Source organism: Pogona vitticeps, chromosome 1, assembly GCF_051106095.1.
Source record: "Pogona vitticeps strain Pit_001003342236 chromosome 1, PviZW2.1, whole genome shotgun sequence".
Lineage (NCBI taxonomy): Eukaryota > Metazoa > Chordata > Lepidosauria > Squamata > Agamidae > Pogona > Pogona vitticeps.
Window position 1 is genome coordinate 79995858 of NC_135783.1, and position 21410 is coordinate 80017267.

The 21410-nt window shown below is 41.6% G+C and overlaps 1 protein-coding gene across 3 annotated transcripts in view; it reads left to right on the forward strand.

Annotated features, from left to right (window-relative positions):
- The first annotated feature begins 2321 nt into the window (after positions 1 to 2321).
- TXLNB (taxilin beta) overlaps positions 2322 to 21410 on the forward strand; it is a 33915-nt gene continuing 14826 nt past the window's right edge. The window contains exons 1-5 of one of the 3 annotated variants that reach the window (XM_072995994.2): positions 2582 to 2733; positions 15204 to 15299; positions 15387 to 15836; positions 16596 to 16687; positions 19805 to 19975. In XM_072995994.2, the coding sequence (XP_072852095.2) occupies positions 15227 to 15299; positions 15387 to 15836; positions 16596 to 16687; positions 19805 to 19975 (786 nt within the window). In that variant the 5' untranslated portion in view covers positions 2582 to 2733; positions 15204 to 15226. Of the gene's footprint in view, positions 2734 to 5031; positions 5133 to 15203; positions 15300 to 15386; positions 15837 to 16595; positions 16688 to 19804; positions 19976 to 21410 lie in introns of all 3 variants that reach the window. The other 2 variants (XM_078383312.1, XM_020814453.3) reach the window with 2 other exon arrangements.

Sequence of the window (21410 nt, forward strand, 5' to 3'; positions counted from 1 at the left end):
ACATTGACAATTATAGGCCCAATTATAGGTGGCCAACCAGCTTCAGGCTCTCTTGGATGAAACCAATGCCCTGGATTCATTTCAGTCAGGCTTCAGGCCACGCCACAGCATGGAAACGGCATTGGTCGCCCTGCTGGATGACCTACTTAGGAGGCTGATAGGGGCAAAATGTCCTTGCTCATACTCCTTGATGTCTCAGCTGCCTTTGATACCATTGACCATGGTATTCTCCTGGAGAGGCTCTCTGAGTTGGGGATTGGTGGCCTTGCTCTCGCTTGGCTCTGGTCCTTCTTGGAGGGCCATCCCCAGAGAGTTCAGCTTGGGGAGAATGTATCAACCCCGTAGTCCCTCAATTGTGGGGTCCCGCAGGGTTCAATCATCTCCCCAATGCTGTTTAATATCTATATGAGGCCATGGGGGGTCATCTGGGGATGTGGAGTTTCATGTCACCAAAATGCTGATGACACCCACCCCTACATCTCCTTTTTTCCATCTGCAGTGGATGCCATTCCGTCCCTTGGGCGCTGCCTGGAGGCCGTTCTGCAATGAATGCAGTCAAATGGACTAAGGTTGAAGCTGGACAAGATGGAGGTCCTGCGAGTGAGTGGCCCCAATGTCAGTGGTTTGGGGAACTCCCTCTCTTTTTTGGGGGGTGACTCTCACCACAATGAATTTGGTTCACAGTCTGGAGGTCCATCTTGACCCAATGCTTACCATGGAGACCCAGGTAGCATCCGTGGTTTGGTCTGCCCATTTACATTTTCAGCAGATCGCCCAGTTGTGTCCCTATCTAGACGTGGGGGTGCTCACCATGCTGGTCCATGCGCTCGTAGTCCCAAGAATAGACTGCTGTAACACTCTCTATGTGGGGCTTCCTTTGAGACTGATGAGGAAGCTCCAGATGGTAGAACACGGCAGCCAGGCTATTAACAGGGGTGAAAAGATTTCACCATATTTCCCCCACCTTGGCTGCCTTACACTAGCTACCTATCCACTTCTGCATCGATTTCAAGGTGCTATTATATATAAAGCCCTTAACGGTTTAGGCCCTTGATACTGGGCAGAGCACCTTCTTCCGCCCAGTTCTACCTGTTATCACCCGCTCCAGTCTGACCGGGCGGCTGAGGGGCCTAATGCCAAGAAAGGCCTGGTGGGAAAAAAACTAGAAATTGGGCCTTCTTGGCAGTGGCCCCTCACCTATGGAACAACTTACCTATAGAGATACTCCTGGCTCCCTTGCTGAAGGCCCTCAAGACTAGCCTGAAGACATGGGTATACAGGCAGGCCTTCCCTTCAACCATTACCTAGCCTATCTTTTCCTTTCTCTCTCTCTCTCTCTCTCTCTTTTTCTTATTTTTTCCTTTCCCCACCTTGGACTTTGTGATTAATTTGGATTTTACCTGAGTTTATTTTTATGTTATATGTAAACCACCCAGAGTAGACACATTCTAGATGGGTGGAATAAATAAATAAATAAATAAATAAATAAATAAATAAATAAATAAATAAATAAATAAAATCCATCATAACTAGAAACTGTCATTGGCCCCATCCCCTGTAAATGTGTCGGTGTTGGCAGCTGTCACTAGAATCTTATAGTAGCAAATGCTACAGTTTTAATATACAGTAAGTAACTAAACATGTCAGAGATTCCTTGATAAGTCAAGAAATAACATGGTTAACACTTTTAGATAGCTTGAGTAGTTAAGTCAGTCCACATGTGGTAGATGAAAACAATTTGAAGTCTTAAATATCATACTTGCAGAAAGACTGTGCTTGCCACTAAGTTCTGGAATTCAGCACACATTCTTGGGCTTATAGGTTTATTATTATTATTATTATTATTATTATTATTATTATTATTATTATTATTATTATTATTATTATTATTATTATTATTATTATTATTATTATTATTCTGCAAGCTGCTCTCATTCTTCCAAAGAATTTCAGATCCAAGGATTTGTTGGGAGGGGATCGACATTTACAATAGAGGGAAACAACAACTGCTAACCACCCTTCTCTTCCTTTCCCTCCCTCCACTTCTTTGCTAGAAATAGCTTCTTCAGTTATGCATGTGTAATGTTTGGTTTGCCCCAGGACAGTAGATCTCATACTAAATTGTCTGCAGAAAAGTGCCAAAAGGTGTGGTTTATAATTCATGAATGCTCACAATGGCACAGATCTGCTCATCTTTAAGGTGCCACAAGCCCTGTTTTGTTTTGCTAGCACTCACTGGAATAGATGAGCACAGCTACTTCTTTGAAAAATATCAGCCGAGAGGCACCCTGATGTATAAGGAGCTTTGTGCTTCCCTTTACGATTCGGAGCCAACAGTCTAAGGAAAGGGCCGGTAACCAGGCTGCTAACCAAATACACATGAGGACAAAGCTCCTGTTTCCTAATAGGTGTATAGAAGAAGGAATTTCATTAGGACTGGCTTTTTGATAAGCTGCACCTGCTGAAACGCTGCCTTCATTTTCCACAGCTACAAAAGGTCAACAAGTGCTGGCCTCCCTTGCAGCTGGTCCTGGAAGCTTGCATTTAAAGTTTGGAGTCTTATGGCTTGCTGTGTCATTCACTCCTCCTCCTCTTCTCCCAACATGCCATCCCTTCATTTCCCTGTGGGAGGAACAGAGAGATAAAGTGTCCTATAGCGCTTGACTCTTCTACTCTGTCCTACTTTGGGGCCTCCTCTTTTCGCTCCCTTCTTCTCTACTTTCTCCCTGCCAGGTGAGTGTGTCAATGTCTTTGCTTGCTACTGATCCTAGGTAGCATGGTTTGGAGATACAGAAGTGTTGCCGTCCTGCTACTGCACTTGGTGTTATTGCTTTACTGATGGTGCTGTTTCTTCCTTCCTCTTGTAAATGTCAAAGCTCTAACTGATATGTGCATGGGAGAAAGGGGGAAGGATTTCAAAACACCAGCAAATCTCCCCCAAACTCCCATTCAAATAGGCAAAGTGGGTATTTTTTTAAAAAGGGAAACTGCGATAGAGTGAGACAAGAGCTATGTTTGTGTGATACGAAGGGACTATTGTGCTTTTGTTGCAAAACAATAAGTAAGCACCCTTAAGAGCAAACACAAGTCAAGATATCTCCCTGTGTTTCTATAATAGCTTATCTCCATTTGAGATTTAAAATATTTTGAACTTGTGGTTGATATAGTGTCCTTCTTACACCCGTGATGACAATGTCTGAAATAAACTATAGCTCTTAAAGAATTATATATGTTATACACATGTGTATACCAAATAATGAACCCAGGGCTCTGAGAAAAAGTGTATTTCTCCTCCAAGCATGAGCTGCAATATACACCCAGAGTTTATTTTTCACTCTAATGTTTAAATTTTAAGTGATGTTTGATGACTGATGGTGCAATTCACTTTCTGCTTACTTGGGAAGTAAGTTCCATTGATCATAGTTAGACTTGCTTCCAAGTCAACATGCATAGGATTGTGCTGAGAAATACTCCTACGGCAGGATTAACTTTGTTTATTGTGTGGGTACATGTCAAGAAGCATGTCAGTATTGAGAGTAATCACTATCCTCTTTCTCTCTCTTTCGAGGGGCTTAAAATAACTTATGACTTCAGAGCAGGTGCTATGCATCTCTCTCTCTGCTGGATTTTCAGAGTGGGAAGAGGAGGGGGAGCCGAGATCTAAAAATAGGCAAACCTCCCGCAAACTCTTCAACTCTCCTGCTGAAAAGAAGTCCTTGTGACAAGGAGAGGGGTACTTTTGATCATCCATCCTACTATAAACAGGGAAAACTAAAAGGGCTTTTAAGGGCTTGGTGTTGTAATTGATTATTTAAATAGCACATAAGCAGGGTTTTTAAAAATGGCAAAAGTTTGCCACAGACCTTTAATGGGATGACCTATAAGTAACATAGTGGCCGGTAATGAGTTACTTTCTCTAAAGGGTGCAACAAAATTACATGACAAAAGTAAATGGGTAAGAGAGAACATTAGCTTTATGTATAAACAGGTTCTGTTTTATAGTTACTTTTCAAGAGGACTTCAAGAAACATCTACAGTTGATTCTCTCATGTTTTATACAATTCTACTCATTTGTAGGATTCCTTTCCCATTCCCCAGAAAGGTAACAGGAAAAATAACGAGTGACACAGACAGTTTACTTTAGCAGCAATATAACATGAATAGTAAAAAAAAAAAAAAAAAGTATGGTGGGTTGTGTGTGCTTTGTAACACATTACATAATAAATTGCTTTTTAAAAAGTAACTTTCCAAGCACTAGTTTACAATAGGAGTTCAAACTATATTAGAGAGGTGAAAACTGCTGCCATTTAAAAAGGAAATGTTTTAAATGACTACTGTGGTGTTAGCCACAAACATACCAGATTCCACTATAAGCTCCTGAAAAGCATGTCAGACACAGCCCTGTCTAAGCCACTGATTCTCACTGTGCCATATGATTATGATGGGTGGACATGGATACAGGGATTGAAGCTCACCCTTGCTCAACATGTGCTCATTGCAGAGTGCCCTCAAGAGCTGCCTGGAATCTGCACCTGTTGTAACATATGGTGGCCAGCTTTCTGCTCCATGATGACGTTGGCCTGGCATACCATTGAGAGTCTCTCCCTTTTTACATCCCATTCCAGGCTGTTGGCAAATCTCTTGCCAACAGCAGTTTTCTGAGGAGATCCGATATAAATTATGAGGGGAACAAACCTCACTGCTTCCTTTGCTGCACTGGAACTCAGAACCAGAATTCTGCTGTGGTCCTGGGAAACATCGGTCAAGGCACCAAGGGCAATCCATGTCCTGCAGACCAGAAGTTTAAGAATTTCTGCTCTGAACTAAATTCTCCTCGCCTCCTTTCTTTCTCCTGGAAGCTGAAAACATTTATCTTTGGAGAGGCTTTTGGGGAGTCAGAAGGCAACTGAGATGGCAAGTTTTAAATTTGTAGTTTTAAAGTAATGTTTTAAATATGTATACATTATAGTTTGAAGTCAATACTTAATTAAATCTTTTATTCCTTTTGGATCTGCCTTGAATCTCTACTAGGGAAGAAAGGAAGGATACAGATAAATACATAACTAGCAACCTAGGCAGCATCCCTCCGAGGCCCTCCGGGACTGATTCAAAATCAAGAGAACAAGAGTAAAGTGAGCAAGCAATCTTCATTCCTCACCCTACCCCATTATTCCTGGTGCTGCTTTGTGCTGTGCCTGAAAAGCCCTTGCTATGAGAAAGCTGTTTTATGTCTTTAGAGAACACATTGCAAACATGTAACTGTTTCAGTTGCAAAGAGTTGCATGTTTGCAACCGAAGTGGGAGGGGAGGGCTTTAACCCATTGCCCCACACTCTGGTCCTCTTTCGTGGTGGCAACCCCGCAATTGTATTTATTTACAGTGGACCCTTGACTTACAGACGGCTTGACTTACAGACTTTTTGAGTTACAGACTTCTCTGGCCACAAAATTTAGGTTTGACTTGCAGACTGAGATTTGATTTACAGACCAGAAAAAAACCAAAATGGAACAAAAACGGCCTGTTACAGGATTAATCGGTTTTCAATGCACTGTAGGTCAATGGAGACTTGACTTACAGACTTTTTGACTTGAGAACCGCCTTCCAATACGGATTAAGTTCTCAAGTCAAGACCCCACTGTAGTTCAAGAAACTGAAAGGTGGTTAAGGGAAAACAGGAAATCACTTTTTGCAACGTTAGCTACAGCCTGAAGGTGCTTGTTCTGGATTGAGCCCCCAGGGTTGAGAGAATTAAGGCCCCCCCCACTACCCCTTCTGCTAGGATGCCAGTATGAATCATATCCTAGTGTATCAACTCTAGAGAAAGAAAGGGAGCAAGACATGGCTATTTATTTATTTATTTATTTATTCATTCATTCATTTATTCATTCATTCAATTTTTACCCCGCCCCTCACTTCAGTAAGATTCACACTGTTTGTCACCCACTCTCACTCTGCACAGGCTCCACACAACCAGCTCAACTCACTTGTGCTGCTGGTGCTGGAGTGTTATCAGGAATAACCACTCCCAAACCAAGGCTTTGGGCTTGTCTCTCTTAGTGGTACCTTCCAGCCAATGCAACCTGGACACACTGCAGCTCGGCATTGTGAATTGCACACAACCAGAGAGTCGCCTTGTGAAGAGGTGGGAGGAGAAAGAGTTGCCCTTGTATGCATGGCAAAAGAAACAAAACCAGATGCCTAGTGAGGGCTGGTTTTCTTTAAAACATCTCAAAACCCCTGAGGGGGGAGGTGTTAATTAGCATTTTAATGTTGAGTGAAAAGAACAACTTTAATGAGGCTTCTTCTCAGAATTAGCCAATAGCTGCTGTCTTTGTCCTCTAGGTTCAAAACTAGTACTCTACTATTGGTTAAGCGATCTCTAGGGGAGGGACAAACTTTGGCTAGATGGTCTTTCCTTTCATTTGGAACAGCAAAGTGAATGGTTTGGGGAAGTAGCTTTATTTTTGCAGTCCTTTCCATTTGTTCAGTACTTTCAGCCATTTGCATCTGGAGCTTTCACAGGTAAACTTCTTTGTCAGAAGATTCCTGCCTTTCGTCACTTTGGGAATTGTTGCAGTTCACCTCCTTTTCCACAGGACAGAGGAGAAAAGTATCCAACACAAGAGATAAAAGTATCAAATTTCTTTCCTAGTTTTCCCAGGAGGAATTCCAGTTTTTGCTGATCATTCAGACCAAGCCCAGTCAGCTTCAAAGTACGGTATTGCACATAGCAATCAAAGTAATCACATTTCTCAGCCTTTCTTTCAATTTAAGAAGCCTTAGACTTAAACGTTCTTGGACCCATACCGACAAATCCGGATGACCTTTCTACAGAATTCTGTGTTTCTTTTTCAGCGTGGTAATCTTTAACATAGATTAGTTGGCCATCAGTCAGACTTGGCTAAAAATCTTTCATCTTCCATTGTCTAATCTTTGTCTTTCCTCCCCGACTTTGGCTCTTCAATACAGGAAGATGCATATGAGAGTCTTAGAACAATCCTGAACTTGCATTTCCACTGGGAAAAATTTGCATGGTTTAACCTTGGAAGTTTCCCAGTAAAGTCTCAATGAGAGAAAACTAAGAAGCACAGAATTTACAGGGGAGAATTCCTAGCACAATGCCTTTTATATGAATCATCCCAGTCTTGATCCCTGAAATCCCCAGAGCTCACCGGAGATAAGAGAGAATCAACTAGAGTGCCTTCCACAAGCTGGTACACACCCGTTTTAGACCATAATTTCTATCAGCCTGGGCTGATCATTCCTATCATTCCAGTGGTCAGGAATGATAGGAATTGTTCAAAACATTTGCAAGATAGTAAATTTGGAAACATCAGGTGAGAGCTTGGAAGCCTTGCTTTGTTGGATTATAATTCCCAGTGTCCCCAGGCTAGGTAGATCAACAGTAAAGACTTGGTATCATAGCCCCCCCCCCCCGCCCCCAATATGTGACATGAACCCAAGCCTTTGAGAAAAGGCAGGCTTCAAAGAACAATGCATAAAAAAGAAAAGTAGAGCATGGCTATGGAAACGGCACTTGCTGTTGTTTTGTCTTTAAACAACTTGGGTGTTTTCACACTTGATGTTGTGGCAAGCCATGAGGGAGTGTAAATATCCTGCTTTCCCTGAAGTTAAAGAACAAGCAAGCCAAACATTTTGGTAGCAGCTCTTGTCAGTAATGCCACAGGCATTGTCAAATTAAAGATTCGTTGTCTGCCCAGAATTCAAGCATACAAACCAACACATTTGATCTAGCTCTTGTTTTGGCCCAGAAGAGGCCACAAGGGGGGATTAACCAGGAAGAAGAAAACAGATATAGGCGCGCAAGCTCTGCTACAGTGGTAAGCAGAGAATCTTACCAGTTGCTATTCTGGTGTTTATCTCCTGTGTTCCCAAAAGAGACAGAGGGCCCTTGGTTTAAAACAAAAAATTATGACTGAAGCTGTATCGCCCAAAGCAGGGAAATTTAGATTTAGAGAGCAGCCTCCCACAGTCACTCCAAATATGGTCATAGTGATGCATCCTTCTCACAAACATAACTACCATGCCAAGTAGTGTCATTTGTTGATTCCCCAGAAGAGAAAAAAAGTTATTCAAAACTAAGCCCATTACACATAAGACTTCCTTCGGATGAATTGTACTGTAGGCTGGTAGACTATTGATAAGACTGCACTGCAGATCTGTTGCTTGTAAATGTTGTCCAAAAGCTTGCATTTCATTTCTGTTCTTTTCAAACACAATATTATATAGTGAGTGGGGTGGCTAGTGGCATTATGGGATGGTTTAGTTGGGGTAGATTATGGATTAGTTGGCTGGAAGTTGAAGTACAGGAAAGGTACACATTGAACACATCTGATGTGTATAGCAGAAACAGGTGCATCAGCTGTATTTCCACTAAGAACTGAGAGAAGACATGCCAGGGAATGAATTGAGGGTTTGGTTCATAATCTGATTTGCTTACTTTTGATTAACTTCAGCCATATTTTTGCTTTCAACAGAAAGGTTGATGTTGTGTGTTGGGTTTTTTTGTTTTGTTTTGGAGAATGATTCTGCTTTTTAAAACACAGGAACTGATGTTGGAAGAGGAAAGGATGTTTTTACTGAACAACTAAAGATTAGAGTAGACCTTTGGTCTAGATGGGCAGGATAGAAATCAAATAAATAAATAAGTAAGTAAGTAAATAGATGGTGGGGTTTTTTTTAAATTAAATTATTTGTGAAGAAAATAGTCAATGGCTACACCATTGTTGGACTCACCAACTTCTCCCAAACTATTCTGGTATTCTCAAGGGCTTTCATGGCCAGGATCTGATGGTTGTTGTGGTTTTTTTGGGCTCTTTGGCCATGTCCTGAAGGTTGTTCTTCCTGGCATTTTACCAGTCTCTGTGGCCGGCATCTTCAGAGGACTGGAGTAGGAGCTCTTGAACAGAACTTGGACTGAGTTCCTACTCCAGTCCTTTGAAGATGCCGGCCACAGAGACTGGTGAAACGTCAGGAAGAACAACCTTCAGAACACGGCCAAAGAGCCCGAAAAACCCACAACCATATTCTAACTGGATCTCTAAGGAAGTCACTCCTACTCACTAAACAGAAGAAGTTGACATTTAAGCATGTATATTAAAGACAGGTGTGATTTACAGCTCCACCCACCACAGTAGTTGTGGGCTGCTCAAAGTTTCCTGCTGGAAAACACATTTCAGGATCAAAGCAAGACACAGCAAGACAATGGTTGATCCAAGATTACACAATGAGCCTTGAGGCTGAGTAAAAGATTACCTTTTATCTCCTTTGTTAAAATCCATCATTTTATCCACACCGCTACACTTTTGCTAGGTAGACAAATATTGTTTAATTATCATTCATATATTGGGAAAGAAGCAATGACTTCTATATTATTGAGTGTGTGAGGATCATTATACAAATGAAGGAACAAGAAGATACACTATTCTCACCATTCTATTTTTTTAATTAATAACTTGGGTTAAGGTAAGGGATACAGGGTAAAGGGGGATATGGGAGGGGAAAAAGGAGAGGGAGGAGAAACACAAAATATACTGACATCCAATCTATACATGATTTAATATCAACTCAACTTTCCGCTTTTCTACTATTTGATTGCCCTCCAGGTTTTAACTTACATTTACATCCTAATTTAAATCTATGTTATTCAAGTACTATCTAGTGACTCAAGCCATTTATATAATAAGTCCCATCATGCAGTTGCCTTTTGTATTGGACAGTCTTTCAACACTTCTGATAAGATATCCATTTCTGCCGCTTCCCGTATCTTCTCAATAAGTTCCTCTTGTTTCGATATCTCCAGTTTCTTCCAATTCTTGGCATAAAGAATTCTGGCTGCAGTGACTATATATACAAGATGTTTTATAGGTGGCATATGACTCTGGAAAAATTGTCAAAGATTTATTGGATAGTTCATTGTCTTATCTATATTGTCTGGTATAATACTCAGTAGAAACAGTTCTGGGGTTAGTGGAACCTTACAAAGCAATATTTTTTTGTAACAGAGTATGTACCCCTATCCAATATTGTTTCGCTACTCTGCAAGTGGGGCCTAGGGGTGGGACTTCCTGATTTAAAAGAGCCTGTCCCAGGCCCCTGAACCCTTTCCCCTAGGAAGCTGGGCTGAGGGCGAAGGCCAGGTCTGTTTGCATGGATGCCTTGCTGAGTTTTTTTTTTCCTGGGCTTTCTTTTTGTCTCCTGAGCACATGGCCTGGGGGTGGGGCCTAGGGGTGGGACTTCCTGATTTAAAAGAGCGTGTCCCAGGCTCCTGAACCCTTTCCCCTAGGAAGCTGGGCTGAGGGCGAAGGCCAGGTCTGTTTGCATGGATGCCTTGCTGAGTCTTTTTTTCCCTGGGCTTTCTTTTTGTCTCCTGAGCACATGGCCTGGGGGTGGGGCCTAGGGGTGGGACTTCCTGATTTAAAAGAGCGTGTCCCAGGCTCCTGAACCCTTTCCCCTAGGAAGCTGGGCTGAGGGCGAAGGCCAGGTCTGTTTGCATGGATGCCTTGCTGAGTCTTTTTTTTTCCTGGGCTTTCTTTTTGTCTCCTGAGCACATGGCCTGGGGGTGGGGCCTAGGGGTGGGACTTCCTGATTTAAAAGAGCGTGTCCCAGGCTCCTGAACCCTTTCCCCTAGGAAGCTGGGCTGAGGGCGAAGGCCAGGTCTGTTTGCATGGATGCCTTGCTGAGTCTTTTTTTCCCTGGGCTTTCTTTTTGTCTCCTGAGCACATGGCCTGGGGGTGGGGCCTAGGGGTGGGACTTCCTGATTTAAAAGAGCGTGTCCCAGGCCCCTGAACCCTTTCCCCTAGGAAGCTGGGCTGAGGGCGAAGGCCAGGTCTGTTTGCATGGATGCCTTGCTGAGTCTTTTTTTTTCCTGGGCTTTCTTTTTGTCTCCTGAGCACATGGCCTGGGGGTGGGGCCTAGGGGTGGGACTTCCTGATTTAAAAGAGCGTGTCCCAGGCCCCTGAACCCTTTCCCCTAGGAAGCTGGGCTGAGGGCGAAGGCCAGGTCTGTTTGCATGGATGCCTTGCTGAGTTTTTTTTTTCCTGGGCTTTCTTTTTGTCTCCTGAGCACATTTTATATCTGGCCTTAATATGGCAAATAGGAAAGGCAATGAGATTTGCATAAGCCGGGGAGTCAGGAAAGTTTTTAAGGATCAGATCATACTTTTGCACTATTAAAGAGCAGGCCGGGTAGGTGGGGCTCATCAGCCATGGAAGGCAGCCCATCTAGGAGAAGGAAAACTCCAATTTCAAACCTCCACTGCCTTGTGGCTATATCCACTCATGGAAAAGGCTTCAGGAGTTAACCTTGAGGCAAAATCCGGAGCTGGAGTCCCGAAGGCAGCATGTGTCGTTCTGCCAACTCCTGCGACATTGCTGGAACCAGTTGTATTGGCTCTTGCCTTTCCATTGGACCATTTCAGCAATGTGGAGAGGGGGGATTTGCTGCTTGGGTAACAGCCTATCCTCCATATTACCTTACCCAGGCTTCATGCTCTGGAGAGGACACTCCTCGATTCAGAGCATGTTACCATAGTCTCTCGAGACTGAAGGATGCCTATGATGACTCTGCAAGTCCACCACATATGGTAAAAGCTTCCCTCATGTGTTTCACACTTCCAACAAACATTTGACACCTCTGCATAAATGTTTGACAATTTTTCCAGAGTCATATGCCACCTATAAAACATCTTGTAAATATTCTCCTTGAAATTAACCAATTTTGTGAGCTTTATATTATTTTGCCATATTTCCACCCATTGATCAATATCAATATTATATCCTATTTTTGTGCCCACCTAAACATACATTCTTTGACCATCTCGTCTTGCATTTTAATTTCTAACAAATAATCATACATTTTCTTAGTTATCTTTTGAGCCCAGCAGAGGTTTTTCAAATATTGTTTGTTCTGGCTAAAAACCTTCTATTTTATCTTTTCTATACCTAGATTCCACTCTATTCTCACCATTCTAGACTGTGTGATTAGACTGCAGAATTATCCTAGCCTAGATCACTCTTGATCATGCTAAACTAGGTCCCTTTGATGTACAGTATGTCATTTAGGGCAATCCTTAAATCGACATGCAAGAACTGATGTTCCATGAAATCATGTTTAGCACAATCAGCCTCAAGATCATTAAGCAGTTTCTTTGAAACCACTTGAGGATCTAGAGAAATGTAAGGCTTCCTTTCCGCTTGCCTATGGAAGGGAATGGACAAGAAGTTTTATTATTTCTTCTTAGTTGTTGCTCCTATATCAGTTATGTTTTGAAAATGTTTTTATTAAACCTTGTCAAAGCTTTACTGATGTGCTACGTTAGCAATGATTAAAAAGAAATGGAAAACTTCCTCTCCTTCCCTCTACAGGAGAGTAGAACAGAAGTTTTCCATTTCTCAAGACTGGTCAAGCCACTTAAGATTCCCTTTTTGCTAAAGACCAGCAACAACATTTAGCAGAGATTTATTTGGGAAGATCATTAATTCATATTTTAAAAAACATATTATAGCAGCTGCTGATCCATCAGGTGCCTTGTGAATTCTGAATGTTCTTATGCTTTCACAACAGATTCTAGCACAGGAGTGGGCAAACTGTTGATGCTGTTGCACTGCAACTCCCATTCTGCATTACTAGTTTTGCAGGTAAGGGTTGATGGGAGATTCAGACCAACAACATCAGAAGGGCTGGAGTTAGCCCACCTTATCCTAGAAAATCAGACAAATGTGCTTTAGAGAGGTTTCTAAATAGATTGTTGTGCTTTGTTGCTTTGAATGTGTTTTTTGCATTGATTTTGTTTACCATTTTAGTGTGGTAACCGATTTTTAAAAAATATTTGTATGCTTACTGTTTTTATCTTCTAATTTTTTTACTGATTCAAGCTACCTTGGGTCTTCTTTTAAAGAGGAGGAATTAAAACATTTTAAATAATAAATAATAAAGTGAGTCCAACTAATTTTAGTGAGTCCAACTAATTTTTTGACTAAGATAACAGCAGGCTGATCAAATGAGCTGAAGATACTAGTAACATTGAACACCGTTATTATGACTCTAAAGCTCAGTGCAGATTGCAAACCCTCCTTCCTTTTATTTCAACAGTGCTGTACAAAAAATTATATATGTTTTTTTCTGACTTGTGGCAACTAGTCTCAGATGCTTACATGTTGCATGCTATAACAATCAAAAATTCCAACAGTTAAGTATAGAGACCTTGGTTCAAGGTGAGTGCTATACAAGGGAAAGATGACTAAAATTAAGTGCAGTTACGTTTGTACAACTGTTGTGTTGTGTGCCATGAGTTTGTGTTGTAGAACACCCACAGTGCTACTCCTGGGCTTTGTCTGCACCAATACCAGCTATCTGCATATATGTGCCATTGTGCAACTGTGCATGAACAGATCTAACGGAACATCAGCAAGAGCATAAAACACCCACCATCATACCCAAAACATGATTAGTAGTCAGTGAAACTCAGAAACCAAAGATTCTTCAGTAGGGGTCTGGTAAAACATCACCCATCAACTGCAAAAAACAAAGATGGGCAGCATGTGGGTTGCATGTGAATCCCAGCTATTTTTTTGTGAGGATCCCCAGTAAACATGGGATATTTGTACCACAGGTGTCTGTGAAAACCAAACCCTCCCCCCAGAATCCACCAGTCCACTTACCACTCTCTGTGCAGCTCGCGTGGCCATTGTCAGTTGCACAGCGCCAGTCATGGAAGTAGCCTGGCTGGCACTTCCCTGCCTCTCCCCACAGCTGAGCAGGGAGGTTCCTCACCCTGCCTCCTTGCCAGAGTGGTTGGCTGTGTGGAGAGGCGGGGAAGTGCCAGCTGGGCTACTTCTGTAATTGGTGCTATGTGACTGATGACTGGGCATGGGGTACGAACACGAACATCCCATGTCTAATCCCTAATACTGAAGCCACCATGGAATTTTCTGTTGCTACAGTGGTGTTAGCAAAACATCCCATTCAGTTTAAATATCACTTCACCTCCAAAAACTCTTTTTGAAAACAAACATTATACTAGGCTAACAGAGCTGTACAACACCCCTCCTTATTGTAGATTAGGTGGGTCACAATTTATCTCCCCACAAGCCCTGGACACTTACCAATCTAATACATGGCATGGATCCAATGTTGGCACACATGCCTCTAAGTGAAACAACTTATAAGCAGTCAAGAGAAGGAATTAAGTGGAGGAATCCGTGAACAGGAGATGCAGCAAGTCAGAACACAAAGCAAAAACTAGGCTATTTAAGACAAGTGTCATTGCTCAGTCCTTAAAGACATAAACTGCTTGGAGGGGATCCCTATTTATTCTCCAACATATTTTGTTAAAAGCATCTCAGACAGCAAGGTTGGGGAAAGTTTTGCCAGACAGTTGCTGTCAGCTCTAGGCAACAGGGTTGAACTGGATGATTCCACGGTCTGACTTGGCACATATAAAAATATATGTTTATTGTTAGTAATTTGATAACTTTATGTATACTGCCTTTGGGTTTCCTGAATTGTTCAGCAGTAGAAAGCTGGTGGATAGATGTTTAGCTCTTTTCACAGATTGTCTAAGAGTAATATGCTACTTAAGACTTTGCACGTCCCAGGTTTGATTTTTGGCATCTTTGGGCAGGGCTGTACTCGGGATCACTGCTAATCAGTGTAGGCCAAGGTAAAGAGATCGTGGTCCTTCAGATTTTGCTGTACTGCCGCTCCCGTCAGTTCCAATCAGAATAGCTCATGCCGAGGGGTTGTATGAATTGGATTCCTACAGCATCGTCCAGTAGTGTAGTGCAACCAGGACTCACACAGATAATGCCCTGCAATTTTTTCGATCAGCAGGCATTATGACATCATCTGCCATAGACTCAGACTCCTCTGATCCCCTTTGAGTTCAGCTGCAACGATAACTGGGAAAGAAATGGATTTTACCAAGAACAGAATGTTGTTGCAAGCTATCCATGTTTATAATGCAAAGTATTTAAGGGGTAGTTCATTTTGAATGGGAAATTAATAGCCATTCGCTTTTCGAAAGAACAGCTCCTCATCTGCTGATATGGACTGATCCAACAGTCTGCGTTTTGGATCTTACTGGGGAGCATGTGGTAATGTTGACCGTCATGATGAGCTCATCCACTTCCAAATTTACTGCTGATACCTTCAGGGCCAAATATTCTTCCATTCTGGTTTAGGAAATACTGAGCTCCATGAACCTATGCAACCACTGTTAGGAGACAGGCTTGTCAAAGAACAAGATGCCAGCTTATATCAAGTAAAGGTGCTAATAGGTACAACAGCAGTCTTTGCTAACACTTTATTCTTATTCTGTTCATCGTCAGTGCATCTGTTTAAAACTCAACTTTGTTTGCCGCCAGGTTATATTCCAAGGATGGAGAATAACCAAACTCCTGATCATCAACCTGAGCAGCAGCCACTGCCTCCTGTAAACAGCTCTGAAGCGCTCCCTACTCGGAACGGGTTAGGGAAACCACATGACAAACCATGTCCTGGGCCTCTGTCCCCTGAGAATGTGGCACATGCTCAGCCTGAAATAAAGCTCTGTGACATATCTGAGGAGCTGAACCGACAGCTGGAGGACATTATTAAAACCTACGGGTCCGCTGCCAACCTTGTGGAAGAAAGAGAGGCTGAAGTAACAGATAAAACCGAAAAGGGAGAATCATTTAATAATGAGGATGGAGAATATGAAGATGCCCATGACGAGGCAGAAAGAGAACGGACTGCTTCTGGAGAGGCCTCTAGCTCAAAGGAGCCCACTGTCCATAAGGAACAAAAACTGGAAAAGAAAATGCTCAAGGGACTAGGCAAGTAGCTACATCCATAACTGGAAGGTCGAACATAATGTGACTCACTGGCTATATCAGGGAAAGCAACAGAATGGGATCTCCAGAGCCTTGCCATTCGACAGCATGGGTCTTCTCTTTGGAAATGGTCGAGAAAGCAAGATTCTGCTGGAAGCAGCATTTCCTAGGCCTAGTTTAAAAATGTTAGAAAAGATTGGGCAAAGCTTGGGAAAGTTAAGTTTTGGACAACAAATTTCTGCAAGGAGTTATAGTTGTAGTCCAAAAAAGTAAATTTTCTAAATTCTGGAATTTAAGTGCCATTACTGGAAGCCCGTGCTGTCTGTAGCTGTACAGTTGTATGTGAAATACACAAAGCAACTTTGAATTTGCATTAATATGGAAGGTGTATTTCAAGAATGGTGGAATTACACATGAAATACTTGTTTCATCACTCTTCCAATCTGGTGCACAAAAAAACCACATCATATTAATAGTTAGTTTAGTTTTTTTTTATCCCCCAAAAGTGAGACTAGAACTGCTACAGCAATATATAAAAAGAGGCCACCTCAAATATTACTTCACAAGCACCTGGAATAGGTTTGAAGAGGAATGTTGCATACAGCGTGCTGCTGACCTTTCAAAATACAAAGGAGAAAAGAAAGACGGTGCAACTTTCAAGTTATAAATATTTGTACATTCTCCTGCTGCTCTTAATCTGTTCTGAAGTATATTCTCTGTAAAAATGGCCTTTTTAAAAGCTCCTCTTTTCATTCACCCCAGGAAAAGAAGCTACCCTACTGATGCAACATTTGAACAAGCTGAATACACCAGAAGAGAAATTGGACATTTTGTTTAAGAAGTACGCAGAACTGGTTAGTATAGCAGTTATGAAATGGGGAGCTGAGGCACCAGGAGAAGGAACGCTATTTTAAAATATGTCCTGTATGATCCAAGTTAAATCCTGGTGGATTGTCCTTGGTAAAGTAGCAAAAATGTTCAGCCATAGTCATTTCCTGTTGCATTTCTTCTGATCCTCTCATTTGCTCTCTTTTATTTCATTATAGAAGATATCAGGGCCTCCATCCTATTGGCACCCTAACTAGAGTAGATTCACTGAATCAGACCTCTATACAAAGCAAAAAAGCTATGTTTCAAAGTGTAAAGAAATTCTAACCATAGACAACTGTGCTCTTCTCTCAAACCATGGGCACACTTGTAACAGCCACCTTATACCTCACGAAGGGGCCGTTACGTCACACTCAATCACTCTTCGTTTCCACTGCCACCAACCATTCCCTCAAATAAAGCTTCAGGCCAAAGTATGATTTCAAAATAAAAACGTAGGTTTATTGTGTACAAACAAAAGGAATGGTAAATCACTTGAATATAAATAATAAAGCAATCACTATAATAATATAACAATCACACTCTCACAGACCCTCACTATATAGCACAGTTCTTATCTCTCAATATTTCCTAGCCCTATCTCCCTATCTCAACCCTATCTCAAAGCCCTATCTGGCCCTATCTGAATCTCTCACACCATTCACTCCCCTTATATACAACAGCTCCACCCCTTATGTCCCACCCTCCATCACGCCATTGGTAGATGACACACAGCTTCAGCAGTGACGGGCAGGTGATGTCATAGCTGTATGTAACAACACTGATGTATCTTTCACATACCCACATACTCCTCCCACTCTAAGTAAATAAAAGAAGTGAGCTCCACTCTTGGATTCCAAGGGAGGGAGAGACAGAGAGAGCCTTCACATCTCTAGAACTAAACCCATGACACACAAAATTTCCTCCTCACATAGGGAAATGAATTGGACTGGACGGGATGAGATTATGTAACTGGGCATAGGGCCGCACTGCAATTCTGCCTGCAGATGTTGACACTCTCAGTGTTTGTGTTCATTGCAGCTCTTCCAGGCCCCTAAAGATATGCTGCATAGGGAGTGAGGTAGACAGAGGAATTATGCTACAGTGGACAGAATCCTACTGGTGTAAGGTTTGCATAGCATGCTTTGGCCAATGGAGGCTAATTGCTGAGGTGTTGAGGCATGTTTTGGTCACGTGCCTGGTCATTCAACTGTGCAACCATTTGTCAATTAGCCAGCATTTAGCCACAGCAAGTTATGCAAACATTCTGCAAACATCAGTAGAAGCTAACATGGATAACATCCATCACCCATGACTGCACTGTAGCAAGAACCACTTCATAATTTCTCTAAAAGCCTTAAAGATTTTTTTCTCCCACCCACTGAGATTTAAGTTGATAGAAACTGGCTGGAAGCACTTTCAATAAACATTTGTACTTACTGAAATACACAGCCATTGTGAACTAAACTGCTGATTTATCAGTTTGCTACTGAATTTTGGCGGAAAACTTCAATGGATTTTTTTAATTCTCCCAATACACACCATAACAAACAAACTGAAGGACACAGGAGACACAAGGATGGCCCTTGCAAGCCATAGGCTAGAACTGCTCACTTCTGTCCTCATACTGTATAGCCTGTAACCACAATACTTTCAAGTCCTAAACTGGGCCAGGATAGGTCGGGAAAGAGCAATGGAGGATGGTATGTTGCGGGTGAGATAGCAAAAGGCACAAGGAGCTATTGAGGCAGAATGTTTGATCTGTGGTATGATACAAGTCCAACTTACTTTGATAAACTTGAGCAGTACTAACCAAAGAAATACATTTGGACCAAAGCTTTCCAGACCACAGGTAAGATTATTGTTTTCCTTCCAGCAAGTGTTAAAACTGCCAATTTTGTTTATTATTATTATTATTATTATTATTATTATTATTATTATTATTATTATTGCCAGATACAAACTTCAATGCAAGTGGTTACACATCAGGCAAGCATGTTTGGAGCTGACTTTGCATTTCCTTCGGCCAATGTCTATTTCATTTGGAGCAATTCTCTTTGGGGCTTCCTACTTTAAACAATGTTGTCCTAAAATGGCACTTTGCCATGGAATTTCTTTAGTCAATGTTAACTGTAATTAACCGACCAGCTGATCTTTAACAACAGCTTCCTATGAAGAAACCAGCAAGGAGGGCCATGATCCAAATGGAGATGGGATTGGCAACCTCTTCACACCTGGGCTGAGAAAGTGGATGTCAAGGAAATTAAGGAATTCCTGGCAATGACGTCACAGGGATTGAGTTGCCAAATGGTTAACACCATGTTCTGTGCAGTCAGCAGCCAGTGATAATGCTTATTTCCACTGTTGGGTTCTCCATGGGAAACGGTTATCAACAGGAAAAATGTTTGGTAGGGCTTTTCTACTTTAGGCAATTGTTAATTCATATCATGGACCCGATCCAAAAGCCATACTTTCTATATGTAAATATCACTGTTTCCTGGCTAATTTAGTACACAGCACAGTCCTATAGGTACCATTAATTTGAATACGGCTTACTGTCAGATAACTGGATACAGGATTGCAGTCTCAGGATTTTTCTTTTGGGAAATACAAGTAGTGATTGCTGTAATAACATTATCTGAGCAGATGTACGACATGATCATGATCTGCCTGTTAGGAGGCATTTGCAAAGGCCAATTTGAAATTATTAGGCTCCCGAAATGACGTGAATCTTATCAAAAGAACTGGGAATGCAATATTTGATTTTTTAAATTAGGCCATGGTGGCTCACAGTGATAACATTCAAATGAAAACAATAAGATGAGAACACATGAAAAAACACACATATTCTAGCACCAACCCAACTTAAACTTTTGAAAAAGAAAGTTAAGGAACACTTTTGATATTAATTTCTTTAAGTGTAAGTATAAAACATGAAACCATTTTATCTGTTTCCTAACACTGGTGATTTTTAAAATGTAAAATGAACAATGTTTTAAAAGGTATTTTAAGTTTTGCAAACCAGGACTCCTTCTTCCCCTCCTTTACTGAAGTTAGTGCTGTTGCTTGGCTTCTTTCTGTCTTTCTTCTCCCTGTGCTTTTAGCTGGAGGAACATCGTACTGAACAGAAAAAGCTAAAGCATCTGCAGAAAAGACAAGCGCAGCTCATCAAAGAGAAGGACCAATTGCAGAGCGAACACAGCAGAGCCATCCTTGCCCGAAGCAAACTGGAGAGTCTCTGCAGGGAACTCCAGAGACACAATAAAACCCTGAAGGTGAATCTGTTATAACAACCTGTCTGCAATACTAAGCTCTTGAATCGTTTGTCCAGGTTCTGCATCCAAAAACAGTGGTCCAAGAAGTAGATGAATACCTTTAGCAGAAGTCTGTAAACATTTTTAATAAACAATGTGCAGTTCAACTGCATCCAGCTGAGCAAAGTCCCGGATTTGTTGAAGAAATAAGATAATTATTTTTAATTTTTTATTGATCCCATAAAGGTACTACCCAACCTTCTACTGTGGGCATGGGATAGGCTATGAATGGACCATATGGCTGTTTGTTGTACAGTATTTATTTACCATTTCATCATCTTTGAAATACACCATGGTACTGCTTGGAATCAGTTTAAATGCATTGTTGTGGCTGGTGGTCAAGTATTTGTTGTCAAGCAGAAACAATACAGAGTTCTACTAACCCGTTTTATTTGGCACAGATTTTCATGAACTGCAACCTACTTCTTCAGATGCACAAAGTGTAGCCTCAGTAGATAGACCCCCCTGTGTTACGCCTGTCAATTGACATAGCACTCCATATGTCTGAAGCAGAGGGCTACAGTCGACAATAGTTTGACAAATAAAACATGCTAGGTTTAAAAGTATCACAACACTCTGTTGTTTTCACAGGAAAAGATGGACATAACTACTACTGTAGATGAAAAAAAATTGTGTTAAGCAAGTAAACATGAGAAATGTCTTTATAATGGAAGTGTAGATCTCAGAGGAGGGTGATGTCAGGGCAGGGCTGCTCAGTGTGGAATCCCATCAATTCCCACATTCATGTAAGTGGAAATAGAAAATGCTTCAATAGACCTATAGGGGGGAAGAGAGAAGTAACTGGCTGATGGACCAATCAGAAGAGGGAAACGGGTCAGTGCAAAGAGTGACCTATGCTGGCCTGTGAATATGTTAAAAACAAGAGTCTCAGAAGAAATGTGAGTAAAAAAAAGACAGTGGTACTTACGTACTAACAGGATTGCTTTTGCATCCCGTGAACATTGCTCTTGGGGTATCTAAAGAGTCACAAGCCCTGGGTTCTGTTTTCATCCTTACCCTCAGGATTCAATAATTAGAATAAAAGCAAAGGCACATTCTTCATTCATGACTGCTCATTAGTTCCAGGAAATAAGCTTGGAATGTAGCAGCTGGAGAAGTCCACAAGCAAACTGAAATAAATGTGTTCCCCTTTAAAGTGCTCCTTTGCCTTTTCCCCTCTTTTGTCCCTTTTTCCCTTTTAATTTTGTCAATGGGGAGTTTTCTGCCTCTTTCCTTCCCTTGGTGGAAAGAATGCAAGGGTGAGTGAGTAAATCTTGTATTAGCACGTCCTGGCAGTAGTCTTGGGCCTTAGCAGGTAATACTGGGGTGGAGAAACAGGATCTTGCAATGATTAAATCAAGAAGATATACTGAGGGCCTCATTAATGTCTCTAATG